Here is a 16,035-nt window from a genome sequence, read left to right as displayed (position 1 = left end):
CAACAACAAGGAGTAAGCTGTTGAATAGAGAAAGATTTGCTTGCGAGTAAGCAGGCATATGATTACATTGCTGGCTGCAGTTTGTCCCCACTGTAGGACTTAGATTACATTTAACCTCTTTTTAAATTATTATTTTAATGGAACTGAGGCCCGAAACAGACGGGCTTAATAGAGCAGTGCGAGGGTGCACCGGTGCTGTTCGTACTGGGACTGCAGAAGTACATTGCAACAGTAATAATACAGTGGTGTTGCTTATAGTCTTGTTAGGAAGAGCGGACTAAAGATAGAGGAAAATTAGTGAAAGAGTACAAATGTGTGGTTGGTGCAACATAAAGTAATGCTAATTAATGTAATGGGTCAGGAACTGGTAATGAATCATGTTGCCCTTCCTCTCTCTTCATTTTCTGTAAGTTAAATTAACCCAGCCACACTTTTTAAATCCACTTTTGAAGTCAGCATTGTTGGAATTGGCTTAACCAAGGGTAATATTATGAACATTGGCAACAGAGAAGTATAGTAAAGGGAATGGGGACTTTGGATTTGAGAGCTGAGAGACTGGGAAAAGGTTGTATATACCCCTGTATCCTCTGATCCTGTTTCTTTATTCCGAATAGAACATGATGTCTGCATTGCCCTAGAGTTATAGCTTCAGTGGGAAGGAACAGAAAGAATTAGAAATAAAGGATAAGGGATAGAAAGTATTGTGTTGTGAAGTCTGTATATTTATTAAAGAAATAAAAAGTTTGATTTAAGAATGTGTTCTCCCTCTCTTCTCCTGCACTTCTTTCCCCTTTCCCCATTTGCTGCAATCACATGTAGTCTTGGGATTCCTTTTTCCGAAATGCTACTTCTGGGGCTCTTCCTGGACAAGTCTATCAAACACCTTTACCAGACCTTTCGGAAAGTAAAACTTCGCTTATCCAGAGCCATGGTCTTACTAAGTCACCAGCTAAAGCTGAAAAACTGGTTGAAGATCACCTGGCTGTCCAGTCATTAATCCGAGCATATCAAGTAAGTGTTTGCTTATTTATTTACCGATTTATGTCTTCTCCCCGAAATAGGTCTCAGATGAACTTTCATAGTATGCCATATCCATGGGTTATTTTCTTATAAAAATAATGTGAATAGGGAACAAATAGGCTTTTTTTTAGGAAACTACCGTTCTCGTTTCTCTAGAACAGGGGTGGGCAACAATCAATCGCTAGAAGGCTGTATTTTCCCCCTAGGAGACCTTAGAGAGCCATCTGTCTCCTTGCACCCACCTCCACCAAAAAGATTTTTGGCCTCTAAACACCCTATACGGGCATAGAGAGAATTTTCGCCAAGTTTTTGGACCATTTTAGGCCTAGGAAAGGCTCCTTTTTAAACATAAAGAAGTGAGTGGAAGTCACTTCCTGAATACAAACAGGCTTCTGTGGGGACCCTCAAAACAAGTAACTGTCTCCCACATTCCCTAGAGGTCATTTTGGGGCAAAATGTTTTATTTACCCCTGTGGGGAGCAGGGAAGCTCCAAACATGGTGGATATTCCCCCAGCACCACCTAGATGTCATTTTGGGGCATTTTGGAGCACATTCTTGTACTCATTGGGATTTGGGAGAGGGGCTGCGTGTGGCCTGCAGGCCACACTTTGCCCACCACTGCTCTAAAGGACAGGAATTACTCTTAAACTAGTTCAGTATAAATTGGTCCATTGTCTGTCCCACAATATTCATTGCTATACTGTACAGTTTAACATGAGATACTCTTGGTCTCTTAGGCCCTGTCTGCATAGGCCAAATAAAATGTCCTCCACTGTCCAGAGTGTGTGATAGTGTACGGTCCAAACCACTGCATAGTCCCCTTGTGATGTGTTAAAATAAGTCATCTTTTGCTCTGGATTTTCCTAGAAGATCTGGAACCCTCCATTCCAACACTGGGTGGCTATTTACAGGGTGTCTCAGTGTGCCACCTGGTACAGGCTATGGCCACAATAAGATACTTCAGGATAGATCATGCTAAAAAGTCTAAGGTCTGTTCCTCATCTCACCTTTAGAAGGCTTCTGGGGCTCAAGTAATGGATGGAATCAAATGTCTCATGAACAAGCAGTACCAAACCTTGGTCTTGAATGTTCCCATGTCCTTTCCTTCAGTGTGACTGCAAGGTTGGGGTCATAAGGTTTTGCTTCTCTTCTTGTTTAACCACACCTGACCTGTCAAACTGTTACTAATGTTTGTTTAAAATAAGTCAGCTTTAGACAATATTAGGCCATGTTGCAGTCTGATGTTTGTGAAAGTCTTTTAAAGAAAATGCCCCTCATTAAATCAATGTTTTATTCTTTTGAAATTCTTCGCCTGAGGGAATGTAGATGTCTTGTAGATGGTAGGTACCTATTAGGTGGCAAAATATGATTATTTGAAATAACAGGCTGCTCTTAAAACATTTCACCCTCTTCTAAGGCTTAGTGATGAAGAGCTGGCATCTGAGTTTTATAAATCATTTTCAGATATTTATTATTAACAGTTACAAACTCTGAATTGTTCAAATCTACTTCTCATGTTTGGTTCTGTAGAATATAGCAGAGCCTATCCGAATATGAGCAATAGAATGTTTGGATTATGAGCAATAGAATATTTGGTTTTAAAATGAAGGATTGTTGTATACTCTTGTCAATTATGTAGCATGATAGAAGAGAAACATATTGAGATTAACTCAATAATAGACAAATGTTGTGCAAAATAATAATATTGGGTATTATTTTGTAAAAACAATACAACAACCAGATATATTACTACAACATAGGTAGTGGTACAAGGAAAAGCTTCCTAAAGAACACTTTCCAGAGATGGAACACTGTGACCAACGTGGCCAATTAATCATTCACTGTGGCTTGTAAGATTGCTGAGGCAGATGATGATGATGATGCATTTTATTTCTTACTTAGATTTTAAGGAAATTTGAAGGCACAGAAAATTCTTAATGTAGTACCACACATGCTCGTATATAAGATGAAAACATTTTGGCAAGAAGTCTACCTTCAAAAACCTGGGTTTTGACTTATCCACAGGTCAGTCCTGGAAACAGATGATGCTGATGCTAGCCAAATGAACTTTGTGCTCCCTTCCACTTCGGGCACTTGAAGTGGAGCAGAGCAGCGGTGGCTATTTTTAATAGGGGCTTACTGCATAAGCCTTGCAAGGCTGGGCAGTCTCTTGCAAGGTGAGGCTTATACAGTAAGCCCTTATTAAAAATGGCCACTGTGAACACAAGGTGAGGTTTATATTATTATTATTATTATTATTATTATTATTATTATTATTATTAAAAATGGCTACTGCTACTCCGATTCACTTCAGGTGTCCAAATTGGTGGAAGTACTGCATTATTTGGGTCCCCAGCATTGCTGCTACATTCTGCTTGGGCCAAAAAAAAGAAGACGGGGAAGGAGGGAGGGATGCCCTTCCCTAGTTTGGGCAAGTGGGGGTAATGTGGTGGGAGCATGGCTTCCATGCCCCACTTTGCCAAGAAGGGCTTCTTGGCTCTGCTTCTTGTCAGTGCCTTCACTGGGCCCCTAATAGAGACAGGTTGCTATACTCGTGTTCCTCCTCGCCCTTTTCTCAGGCTGCATTCTCATTCTTTTTCTTCATTTATATTCCTTTTCCTGTCTATATTTGCATAAATGTACAGTAGTTATTTCAAGATCAGCAATGCCATTTACACACCCCAATTGTAACCCCTCAAATAAACAGATCCTCTCCTCTTTAGCTCTTCCTAAATATGTTCCTCCAATGCATTTGTAAAAGGAGAGGAAAAGAAGTATTTATTATATGCCCCTAAGTTTTACCCTTGACTTATCCATAGGCCATAGCAAAATCCATAATTTTGGTTTCAAAACCTGCTCTTGATTTATACACAAAGTCGATTTATACATGAGCATATATGCTAATTAACTAACCTAAATATCTTTGAACATAAATATGTGTGCACAGCTAGTGATATATCTTCTCCAGTTTTGACTTTTACATTTGATTGGTGTTGTAGCCAATGCTCGATTTGATCTGCATGTATTCCATATTATATAATGAACTTTATGAATCAGTGCACTTTTTATAATGTAAAATTTCCTGCCAATAAAATGTAGCAGTAAAATTTTCCGCCTCACATTTCTGCCCCTGCCGCACCTTTTGTCTTTGCATAGCTTGATTAAGCAAGCAAACAAACAAACAATGGCAAGAAAAAAAAAAGGAAAAGAAAGAAAGATAAGAAAAAGATAAGAAAAAGAACTACAAACAATACAAGTTGGTTGTCCTTTAAAAGGTGTGTAAGCTGTTCTGCCAGAATGGAGACAGAAATCAAATGCTCATCCTTTTAAACAGCAGTGCAGCATGAATAGATGGCATCCACACTTAGATGCACATCAGTTATATTTTTGGTTCCTAATCCAACAGAGGACACATGTGCCTAACCAGCCTTCTGTAAGACAGAATTTTTCAGCATGTGCATTTCTCATAGGTTGATCAGGATTCATGTTACAAGTAATTATACTCTTTTCTATGATTTAATTTAATTTATTAAAAATTATTTGGAAAAACAGCTGTTTGATTTAAAAGATTCAGATTCATATCCTCATTTTTATAGGATTACATATAAATAATGAGCATCTGAGGAAAATATGTAAATATATTTCTGTGACTAAAATTACTGATATTCCTTCATGGTCTGTGCAACCATGTAGTCATCAAAGAATCTTACAAATCTGGGTATCTCTTTATTTATTTTGGGTGAATCTACACTGTAGAAATATTGCAGTTAGACACTGCAATTGCTGTAGCTCCATCCTATGGAATCCTGTGATTTGTAATTTTACAAGGTGTTTAGTATTCTCTGCCAGAGTGCTAGTGCCTCACAAAACTACAAATTCTAATATTCTGTAGGATGGAGCCATGGCAATTAAAAGTGGTGTCAAACTGCATTATTTGTACAGTGTAGATGCGCCTAATGTTGTGGCAAAAAAAGAATGACATTCATTTTCATCCAAATTCCCTTCATCCTCCAAGAAAATTAATCCAAAATATCCTTTCAAAGCTTTAGCAAACAAACAAACAAAATATCAGACCATGACATGAAAAATACTATAATTCGCAAGAGTGCTGATGATTATTGTCCCAGGCCTAAAAGCCAAGACATTAGCCCCCTCCCCTTGTTCAGATCTTTAGTAATTGAGAATCCTACACATGTCCTATTGTTTTAAGCTTTCTGTTAAGTGAAGGTAGAACTACTCTCTTATTCAGTCATGAATGAGTGTATTTATTTGTATCATTCTGTATTGTAAATTTTAAATTGGGCATAGCTTTGGCATCTGAAAATGTTGCTCTTGGATGTTTCATACTTGATGTTTGTTTTTTTAAATTGCAGCTGCAGTGTAGAACATTTGAGTTGTTTGTTAGCAAGCCTAGCATTTATTGCAACATGCCAGTCAAAGTTCCCTGTCTATTCTATCCCTTCCCGCTGCAGGTGGGAATGGCACTGTTAGTCAGAAATAATTCTACATTCAACAGTTGTAGTGCTGTTCTAACATGTTCATTGTACCCAGTGTATTGGCTTTGTTAGAGGCAACTGGGTCCATCACCTGTGAATTAGGAGAAGAAGAAGCAAGCAACAGCTTTACGTTTGTCCAAAACACTCTGCAGAAATAATCCAGTTTGAGACTGCTTTAAGTGCTTTGGCTGAATACTCAGGAATTCTGGGAACTGTAATTTTTGAGACATTTAGCCTTCTCTGCCACAATAAACTATAATTCCCAGGATTCCCTAGCACTGATCCAGGCCAGTTAATTTGGGGCCCATACAGACAGGCCAAAATAAAGCTGCTTCGGGTCACTTTGGAGGTATGCTGTTTAAATTATGCATGTGTCCTAATAGTCTGGAAGCCATGCCAAAGCCACGCTCCAGTCCTTAGGATTATTTCTGCACTGTGTTTTGGACCGTTGTGTACTTAACAAGAAATGTTATTAAGGTGGTTTAGCAAGTACAACAGCAAGCATGGGGTCTCCTGCTATGTTCCCAGTTTCCCTGATTAGAGGAATTGTCTTTCTATTTGTAATTGGCACACAAATTGAATTAACAATCAAATTTCTTACAGTGCCATCATGTTAAACGGAACATAATGACTGAAATCCTGTATTGAGGAGACAGAATACCTTCACACCTATCGAGCTGTTTAATAGTTGTGCAATTCCCCCTCATTAGTGAATTGCAGCATTGCACAGCTAAATGCTTATTGCATGTTGATATACATGTATGACGTACATACATGCACAATGCATATCAATGCACATATGTGACTTGTATGTCTCAGATTGACACTTCCATGTACAAAATGTGAATAACTCTATTGTGCGATGTTATAAAAGTATGTCACTAAGAGGATGCTGATGAATATTTTCAAGCAAAAACTTAATGTGATGCCACTATAGAACTCCTGCCCAATATTGTGGGTTACTCAGATGTCAAACAATTAAAATAATATCAGTAGCTTAAAATGATAATAAAATTTAAACCATCTTAAAAACTAACAATTTAACAAATTAAAAAAGCTTAAAATGTTAAGATAGCTAAAATGTGTACTTGTACATTTGAAAATAAATTAGGCCCCCAAAGCATTTTTAAAAAGATACATTTTGACATGATGCCAGAAAAAAAAAGTGATATAATCACTTTGATCTCCAAGGGGATATTTCACAAATTGGGACACTACAGCAGAGAAAGCTCTCTTGCATGGCTCCTTGCAATGAATTTCTGCTTCTGGAAGTCACAGAAAAGGGCTTCTTTAGGAGATCTCAGGCAGGCATATACAAGAAGGAGAGGTGCTCCTAAGGGTGTTCATTGTAATCACCAACACCTTGAATTTAGTTAGAAGCAAATTGTAGAGCATTTGCAGCTTATTTAAGGTTGGTGTTATGTGTTGTCTATACAGTGGTGCCTCGGGTTACGAAAATAATTCGTTCCGCGGCCGCTTTCGTAACCCGAAAAGCCTTCGTAAGCCGAATTGCCATAGGCGCTAATGGGGAAAAGCCGCGATTCCGTGCGAAAAAGCCGAAAAAAGCACCAAAAGTTTTTTCGTAACCCGAAAAAACATTCGTAACCCGGAACAATAATTCCCTATGGGATTTTTTCGTATCCCGAAAATTTCGTAACCTGGGTATTTCGTATCCCGAGGTACCACTGTATGTTACTTTGATCAGCAGTCCTCCTGTTTTGCTCCAATTCTAGCATCTGTGTCATCTTTAAGGGCAGCTGAATGTAGAGGAAGTCCAAACCCATCTAGGACAATTGTTTGCCTTGTTTCTGGACTTGAGAACCACTAATCCACAGGGCCCAGTGAGATTCAGCATACTTTATGGGCTCTCATGTAGCATATTACAGCATCCAAATGCTGCTCCAGCATCTGCATAGCTCCAGCTGACTCCATTGACAGCCATGTCATATCACTATTGTCCGCCCTTGATTGATTGTGAGTGAGCCATTCATTAGACAGAGATACTGTCCCTTTGCTGCCTTTGTTATTTCTTGGCCATACCTCTTCCAGGCAGTTATGTTAAAGGCACAGTAGGTGCCAGACAAAAACATGCTTACAGAACGCTTCCTAGCCTGGCTCTGATAGAAGTGGGTTATATTTGCTGAACTTTTCAGCCCAACAGATCCTTAATTTTCTGTTTCTGCTTCATAGATGTGCATTGGGGTGGTTGTGGGGAAGTTGCCATGCGGGCTCCAGCAGATCCAAAAACTGCACTTCTGTGACTTGCAGAACACCTTATTTCACGATTTCTGCTTGCTACAATCAGTGGAAGGACCCATCCAGTTTTTTACTGCCTGGGCACAGGGGAATTTTCTATTATTGCAGAGCACCTGTCCCCATTGCTACCTGCTAGCAAAAAGACACTAATGCTATAGGCTAATCCTTCACTCTTGAGGGAGGATTGTGCTCTCTATTTACCCAGGCATTTTGAAAGGCTGGATTGTTTTAACAGGGAAGTGTTTTAATATGATGCAAGCCTATACCTGCTTCTTTCTTTATATTGGTTTGGTGTAGTACTTTCCCCAAATCAGCTACATAAGGCAGTCTGAGATAGTCTGAATAAATCAGAATCTTCATTAGGGACAGGGTTTTTACATTGGCAAATGAATTTATTTTAAAAGAAATATATACTACATAAAGAAATCTCGATACATAAATACCCCCCACCTACTAAACTAGAATATTATCTTGTTTTGATTGAGTGTATGAAAGTTATGAAGGGGACGTCTGGATTAACACAGCCTAAAAACACTATATAAAAATGCTTCTAGAACAGGTTGTTTCCTTAGTACAATGCTTTTCAGACTGATAATTTGAAGATAGACTTTACAGATTCTTCGGTTGCAGAGGATTCTGGGGAGTATTTGTGGGGGCAGTGCTCACTTGGCCCATACTTGGTACGGGTCAGACCCACTGGAATTCACTTTGGATTTATGTGAACTGGTGAATGGTCAAAAATACAGGTGAGGAATGTGTAATCCTCAAGAATTGAGTGAACTGTGATGATGGAGATTTCAGTGCAACAACATGTGAAGAACTATATATTACCTATTTCTGGTGCAGAATGCACCAGATATGCCTTTGCATCATCATATTGTAAGAGATGAGAAGCAGAGGGTAAACTGCCTTTGGGGAAAGTTAACATATTTATTTATTTTACTGATAAAATTTATATATACTCTTTAACAAATCACAAAACAATTTACAAATAAAAGTAACAATGTGAAGCAAGAACAGAGATACGACAATACTATTAAAAATCTTAAAACTGATGAAATACAAACAACAGCAAGATAATGTACACCAAAGGCTGTTCAATAAACGAAAACCTCAAAATACTCACCAACAAAATTCAAACACCTTGGCAAAGAGGTAATGATTGATCTCACACCTCCTTTTCTCATTGTGGAAGCTCTTCATGGTAGCACAGGAATCCTAGAACATAGTTTAAAAATTATTGTCCAGCATACAAACATCTCTACTAGATTGGATTTATTTAGTTAATTTATTTGTTCATCATCTTAAATAATTTATTTATGACTCCAGTCACACATTTGAATTAGTTCAGTTGTGTCTTGATGGCAGTCTTTAATTGCAAACATCTCTGCTAGAGGCATGTAAGTACAATGATGTTAAGACAGCAAATGATGTTACAGTAGTAACACTACTGTGGACTTGTTGGAACATGCAGTGACTCACGTCTGAGTATTTCTCATTCTGCAAAGGCATTTTATGTCCTACAGCTTATTTGTTAAAAGGAGACCAGGAGTGGTAACTTTCTGCCTATTGCTTTATTTTTCTATAAAATAGTATGTATTGAATCTCCAGTGTAGTGCCATCCTCTACACATTTACTCAGAACTAAACTCCACTGAGGTTACTGGATTTACTCCTACATATATATGATATTGCAGCCTCAGCAACTTAGTTGTGTCTTATTATTCACTGAAAAAAGTATGGCAGAGGTTTCTCAATACTGCTATAAAATAGATCGTATTAAGTTCCTTGATTTACTAATAGTTTTACAATTTGGCACTTAGAGTGATAGACTGCTTTAAACTTTATACAAAAATAACTTTCAGCAAGTATATAGGGAAGACAGTAACTATTTTGTCAGTCAGCAAAGTTTATCATAGCTCACATATCCAATGACAGTACTCCTTATTTTCAGGTTGTAGGGCACTACAAAGTTCAGCTTGACCCTCTTGGGATTAATGACGTTTCTTTTGATGATTCCATGAATGATCTCTGTAATCGCACAAGCATTGGTGAGCTCTTCCCTTTGTTTTACTTTGTTAGTATGATATTTTCTTCTTTGCCTTTCCTACCGCCCTTCTTACCCATTTCAACCTATTCAGATCCGTGGACACCATGTGGCTCAGTTGGACCCCTTAGGAATCTTGGATGCTGACCTGGATTCATTCGTTCCATCGGATTTAATCACTACTATAGATAAACTGGGTGAGAATTTTCAACACCTTTGCAATAAATTAATATTCATGGTGAGGGGAATGTCTCATTAAGTGCAACAGGCAGTTAGGTGATCATGGCAAAACTGAATATTTCCTCCTGTACATAGAAGGCCTCTCCTTTTAAATGAGATAGTCCTCTAACTCTGGTTATTAATTTATGGTAAGTTGTTTTAGTATATGTGTATGTTTGTGTACAAAATGTCCCTACTTTTGCCTGAAAGAAGATATGTGAGTATGGGATTTTAATTAACAACAACACACAAGTGGCCCGAGTAGAGAGGTTTTGAAATAGATTATTTGAAAATATCTGGCATGCATTTTAGTTGTTACTGCAAAATAACCTGGATTTCTTGATTCCAAAATGATAACAAATTTGTTTAAGAAAAATAGGACAAGAAGATACTAGCAACTACTGGAGAGGAGGTTTATCCTACAGCAGAATTTGTTTGTAATTGGCTTATCAGATGGTATATTTATTCAATACCTCCAGGTATGTGCCAAATGTGTTGTCACTCCCCCTTTTGTTTCAAGCAATATGGTATAAAAAGCCTTCTTTGTGTTGAAACTAAAAGGTGTTTCTTTGTAGGCAAGTTTTTAAAGTTATGTGTGTGAGAGTGTTTATTAATTTTGAATAAAATAGGTGTAAATTCATTAATGTTACAAATTATGCAAGTCAGACTAATAGGAGGAGGATGAAAATAATAAAGTTAAAAGGAAGAATTTCAATCATCCCATATATCATAGTGGTATAAAGTTGGAGGATGCTCTACAAGTTCATCACAAATTGTATACTCAGTTCATTTAATGAATTTCAGTTCTCAGGTTCATTTAGGCCCATGTATATGTTGGAGATCAGTGTTTGATTTTTGGATTTTCCTTCCTGCCTTTTTACTATGAATGCAAATGGCACAGAATTTTATGGGTTGTATGAATCTGACTTGGACAAAGTATTCCAGTTGCCTACAACCACCTTCATAGGAGGAAATGAAACTATGCTTTCTTTGCGGGAAATCATCAGACGATTGGAGGTTAGTGTGTTAATATGTCTTGTATTGTATTAATATTAATATTAGCTTCCAAATTAATGGAAAATTTCAATATGCTGTATCCAAGTATTAATAGGTCTGGACCATGAAAGGAAAATCACTTTTAAGAGAAGATGTTCTCTTCTTCCAAATACACTATAGATTGCAGAATTTCCCTGCAAAACAGGACAACATACAGAAATGATCTATCTGATCTAGTGCTGTTTATAGTTATTTAATCCAGTTCTCCAAGCAAGAGTCAGCTCTTGCTATTTTGAGTGTGCTTTAACTGAAAATGATTGGGATTGCCATGGTGTATCATTGCATTATTGTTTTTCAGTGTGCTTTGGTGTATTCTTTAAGTAAATTTACGTTAATTTGAAAAGTCCAAAAATATTTAATTAGTGGAGCATGTGCAGATACAGTGCTATCTCAGTGCTGGATGAATCAAAATGTTTACATGCTCGATACTTTTGTGTGTCCTCCACACTCTTAAGGCTTGCTTGGAAGTTAGTTTGAGGGAAGTTTGAGCAGAAGATTGGAAGATCAGGAGACAGAATGTGCAACACAACGGCATGCTCCTGATTAAGATTAGTGTTACATCTGCACTGAACCTTAGGAAGAGCTTATTTATGGGGCAGGGTGGGGAATGAAGAAACAGGCAATGTTTAATGTTTATTTTTCTTCACTCCCTTATTGTTTTTTGATACTTTCAATGAAAATTTTGTCATGCAGAATACATATTGTCAACACATTGGGTTGGAGTTTATGTTCATTAATGATGTAGAGCAGTGTGATTGGATCCGGCAGAAATTTGAGACTCCAGGTGTTATGAAATTCAGCAGTGATGAAAAAAGGACATTGTTGGCTAGACTGGTGCGGTCAACAAGGTATGTTTGGAAGGAGTGATATGAATGCCTGATGAGATTTGTCTAAGAAATGTTTTGAATGTTGTCAGAAGAAATGTTGTCTGAAGACGTAGAAAAGACACAACGTTGTCTCTTTTTCTTAGGGGGAATGAGCTGGTGGCTTTGCTGGAGGGTTTATGGCAGGTAGACAAAAGGAAAGGAACATGCCATTTACCTTAGATGCACTTCTTTCAAATACAGCTGGAAACTAAAAGCCAGTGTGAAATATAGCCCTGTTCTATCGGCCCTCATCACAGCTAATGAACATGACAACTGATGCTGGTCTAAACTAGAACATTTGGATAGTCATTTTACATTGTTACTTGAGCATAGCATTTGCCTTCCATGGTAGTATTTATTTAGTGAGACAGCAGTAGATCATTCCTGTCCAAGTTTAATTAAAAGAGAAATGAATTTGAGCAAGATACTCTTAATAATCAGGTTAACATGGCGTATGAATGACAGCCTGTTAATAATATGTCATACAGCATTTTTTCTCATTTATCTTCCTGATGCAAACAAAACAAAATAAAACTCAGCACTATAAACTCTGCACTATTGCTTGTGCTGGTTATGGTAATTCATGAAGAATTTGCTTTGAAAAACAGAAAACCTAACAGCATCCAGTAGATAGACCAAAAATGCTAAGAAGAGGAATTAGATGTTGCTTGCTATTAGCCTTTTTTTTCCATTTAGGATTGCAAGGACTTAGCCATTTGTAATTTGGCAATTTTTGCTATTGGGCTCTGTAGGTAATACAGTTTGTCAGGGGTGCGTCCATGTTTTGTGTAAAACAAAACAAAAACAATTTTTTTTAACTACAGAAACTCTTCATTTCACATTCAGATCACGTTCAGAGTTATTCACACATTCAGATACTGCAAATGTTTTCCATAAAATCACCTAACTTGCATATTCCGAGTTTAATATGTAAAATTTTGCAAGTCTGCAAAAATAAGGGGCAAAAGAAGAAAGGAGAAATGTGTCAATAAGGACACTTTGATTAGGGACTGCATTTCTGCTTGCTTTAAGCAGGGGTGAGCAATGTTGTTGCGTCTGGAGGAAAAATTTTCCACCTCCAAGACCAGTACAGATTACAGTGTTTCCAATGAGATTTTAAAAATCTTTGATTAATTCATGACAGTACTAATATTTCCTTGAACCAGGGTTGAATGGAACGTTGGATTGCTGTAGGGAGGAAGACAGGGACTTTATGCTGCTTCTTGGTTCAGTTATAGTAGCGGTGTCATACCAAATTGATCCTTTGGAAGATCTTTGCACCTTAGAGCAACTTCCTTCCTCACTTGAGATGTGTATGTCAATAAAATAGGCAGAGTTTTGCTTTGTTTTATAGCTCACTGAAAGTGCTGTTTCCTAGCATTTGAGGGAATCATTTGATCTTCCAAAAATAGCAGTGAGCACTTTTATTCAGTAGCTTAATGTCACTTTGAAGTGCTGGAAATAATATAAACAGAGAGAGCGTGCCTCCTAGACAATATATTGCTACTTAAAAGAAGTAAAAACCTGTCATTGTAGCTTAATTTTAAGTTCAACAGACAAGGTGGCTCACAATTGGAGTTGCCACTGTTTTATTTTGCTTGCTGTCTCTATAGAAAGTATCTGTCTGTGGCTTGATTTATGCTGTGCCTTATATTTTATACTTCCAGATTAAGTAGGTACTAGTTAATCACCTCAAATTTTTTACTTAATGTTTGACTTTATACCGCGTCATATCCTCAGCATATTTAGATGAATCTTGTATGTGTATACATGGAAATAAGATCCATTGTCTTTAGTCTCACTCTGAAAAACAAATTAAGGTATCCACCGTATGTGATACAATTTGAAGTTGTTGGGGGGGGGAATGACATGTATTACTTGTTTTAGGTTAGTAGTAATATTTTATTGTATTTTTGGCTGTATTTTGGACAGAAGAGAAAAGCATATACGTGAATAAGAAAATAATAAATAATATTCACTGCAGTACAGACTTAAAGTATCCTGGTACAATCTTTCTGATTTTAATTCCTTAAGTTATTATGAAGATACTTTTATGTTTAGTAAATTATTTTATCTGTTTCTTTCAACATTAATTAAAAGACTCTAATCACCTGAATTGTGTTTACTACACTAGCCTTAAAAAGGGGAAAGCTTACTTTATCTGTTAGTAAATTATAACTTTTATTTCTCTGCTTACTGAGACTTGAGGAGTAGATTCAACTGCAGTTATTGCTGGTGGCTAACCAAACCTTATGGCTTCACTCAATGGACCTGTTTCACCCCTGTGCAATTTTAAAGTTTTCTCATTGTTTACTAGCGTTGCATTGTCGTAATAAAGTATGATGTTATTTTCTTTTTCTTTCAAATGATGATATGCTGCTTCCTACTACATATTCAACATGCCTGTTTAGTATAAATGTATTGCTTACTACTTTATCATCAGTCTTTTTTTTTTTCTTTCTGGATAGATTTGAGGATTTTCTTGCCCGGAAATGGTCATCAGAGAAACGTTTTGGCTTGGAAGGATGTGAAGTAATGATTCCTGCTCTCAAAACCATTATTGATAAATCTAGTGAAATGGGAATTGAATATATTATAATGGGCATGCCCCACAGGTAAATGCTTGTCTAATTGAATTTAGTGGTCGCATTTGCACTGTACCTAGTTGCCCAACTTAGGGCCCAAAGAAAACAGCCAGAAAAGTTGGCTTCTAGACACCTTGGGGGCATAGTGTTTTGACAATGCACGCCCCCAAGCTGCCCGGAAGCCGCCCTGGAATGAAACAGCTTATCAGACGGGGGCTGCTTCAAGCCACTCCGGGGACATGGCATTTTGACAATGCATGCCTCCAGATTTCCCTGAAGCTGCCTGGGGGTTGCACTGAGGCTGGCTAAGGCAGCCCAAAACTGGTCCAAAAAGAGAGGATCTTTTCTGCTCCTATTTGGGCCAGTGGTGGAAGGTGCCTTCAGGACCGCAGCGTGTTTGCCATGGACCTGAGACATCTTCAGTGGAGGTGGCTTCAAGCTGCCTCTTCATGGCTGTTTGTTTCGACTCTTAGTGAACATGATTAGATATTGCTGTTCCCCAGTTTTAGAACAATAGTTCTCAACCTTTGGTCATCCTAGTATTCTCGACTTCAGTTCCCAGAAATCTCGGTAAGTATAGCCAGTGGACAAGAGTTCTGGGAGCAGTTGTTTAAAACAGATTGACAACAAAAGGTTGAGAATCAACTAAATGTTGATACAATTGAGCTTGGAGGGAAAGCAATGGGCAGTAAGGAGCAGCTGCTCCACCTGCATTTTGGCTGCTATCGGCCCAGAACTGTGGCAACCTCACGGACTGCTCTCAAAATGGGCCAGTGCCGCCACACTCTTAAATGGACCACTGGGAGGAGCAGTTTTTTGCCGCTCCATTTCCTGGTGGCTTTGGGCTCCCTTTGGTGGCCTCAAAGCAGCTTCTGGATGCTTGGAGAGCATGCATTATCTGAATGCCATGCTCTTAAAGTAGCCAGAAGCCGCTTCTTTTAGCCCATTTGTTTCGGGCCTTTGTCTCACACCGTCAAAAACATGAGTTATAATTATGGAATAACACTAAATAGTGTCTTGGTTAGCTGAGAAGCTGTACTGGAATTGGAAGCAAGTGAGTGTTGTTTGATGAGCAGGGAAGCTTAAGCCTTTTTACACTGATATAGTACTCAATTTTAATGTGACTGCATTCAGCATGAAAGTCCCAATAGCCTCCTACTCATACATTTAAATGTTTAAATTTCAGCATGCTGTTCTTTTCCCCATAATTTCCTTCCTTTATTGTTATTGTGTGCCTTCAAGTCACTTCTGACTTATGGCGACCCTAAGGTGAATCTGTCATGGATTTTTCTTGGCAGAATTTGTTCAGAGGAGGCTTGCTATTGCCTTCCACTGAGGCCCAAGCTCACCCAGTAGGCTTTCACTGCCGAATGAGGATTCAAACCTTGGTCTCCAGAGTCATAGTCCAATGCTCAATCCACTACCTTTCCTTTCCTTTGGTTTCCTTTCCTTTCCTTTTTGTTTCTGTGCCTCACACATTAGAGTTTTGC

General features: G+C 38.0%; 1 protein-coding gene across 4 annotated transcripts in view; it reads left to right on the top strand.

The window, feature by feature from the left end:
- Positions 1 to 16,035, top strand: part of OGDHL (oxoglutarate dehydrogenase L) — a 69,111-nt gene that overhangs the window by 13,242 nt on the left and 39,834 nt on the right. For 2 of the 4 annotated variants that reach the window (XM_042459823.1, XM_042459822.1), the window contains exons 3-7: positions 820 to 1,011; positions 9,914 to 10,016; positions 10,940 to 11,055; positions 11,788 to 11,942; positions 14,429 to 14,575. In XM_042459823.1, the coding sequence (XP_042315757.1) occupies positions 820 to 1,011; positions 9,914 to 10,016; positions 10,940 to 11,055; positions 11,788 to 11,942; positions 14,429 to 14,575 (713 nt within the window). Of the gene's footprint in view, positions 1 to 819; positions 1,012 to 9,726; positions 9,824 to 9,913; positions 10,017 to 10,939; positions 11,056 to 11,787; positions 11,943 to 14,428; positions 14,576 to 16,035 lie in introns of those variants that run through there. The other 2 variants (XM_042459820.1, XM_042459819.1) reach the window with 2 other exon arrangements.

The sequence above is a fragment of the Sceloporus undulatus genome, chromosome 3 (genome assembly GCF_019175285.1).
Source record: "Sceloporus undulatus isolate JIND9_A2432 ecotype Alabama chromosome 3, SceUnd_v1.1, whole genome shotgun sequence".
Lineage (NCBI taxonomy): Eukaryota > Metazoa > Chordata > Lepidosauria > Squamata > Phrynosomatidae > Sceloporus > Sceloporus undulatus.
Note: the sequence above shows the minus strand (reverse complement) of the source record. Positions and strands in the feature narration are given on the sequence as shown.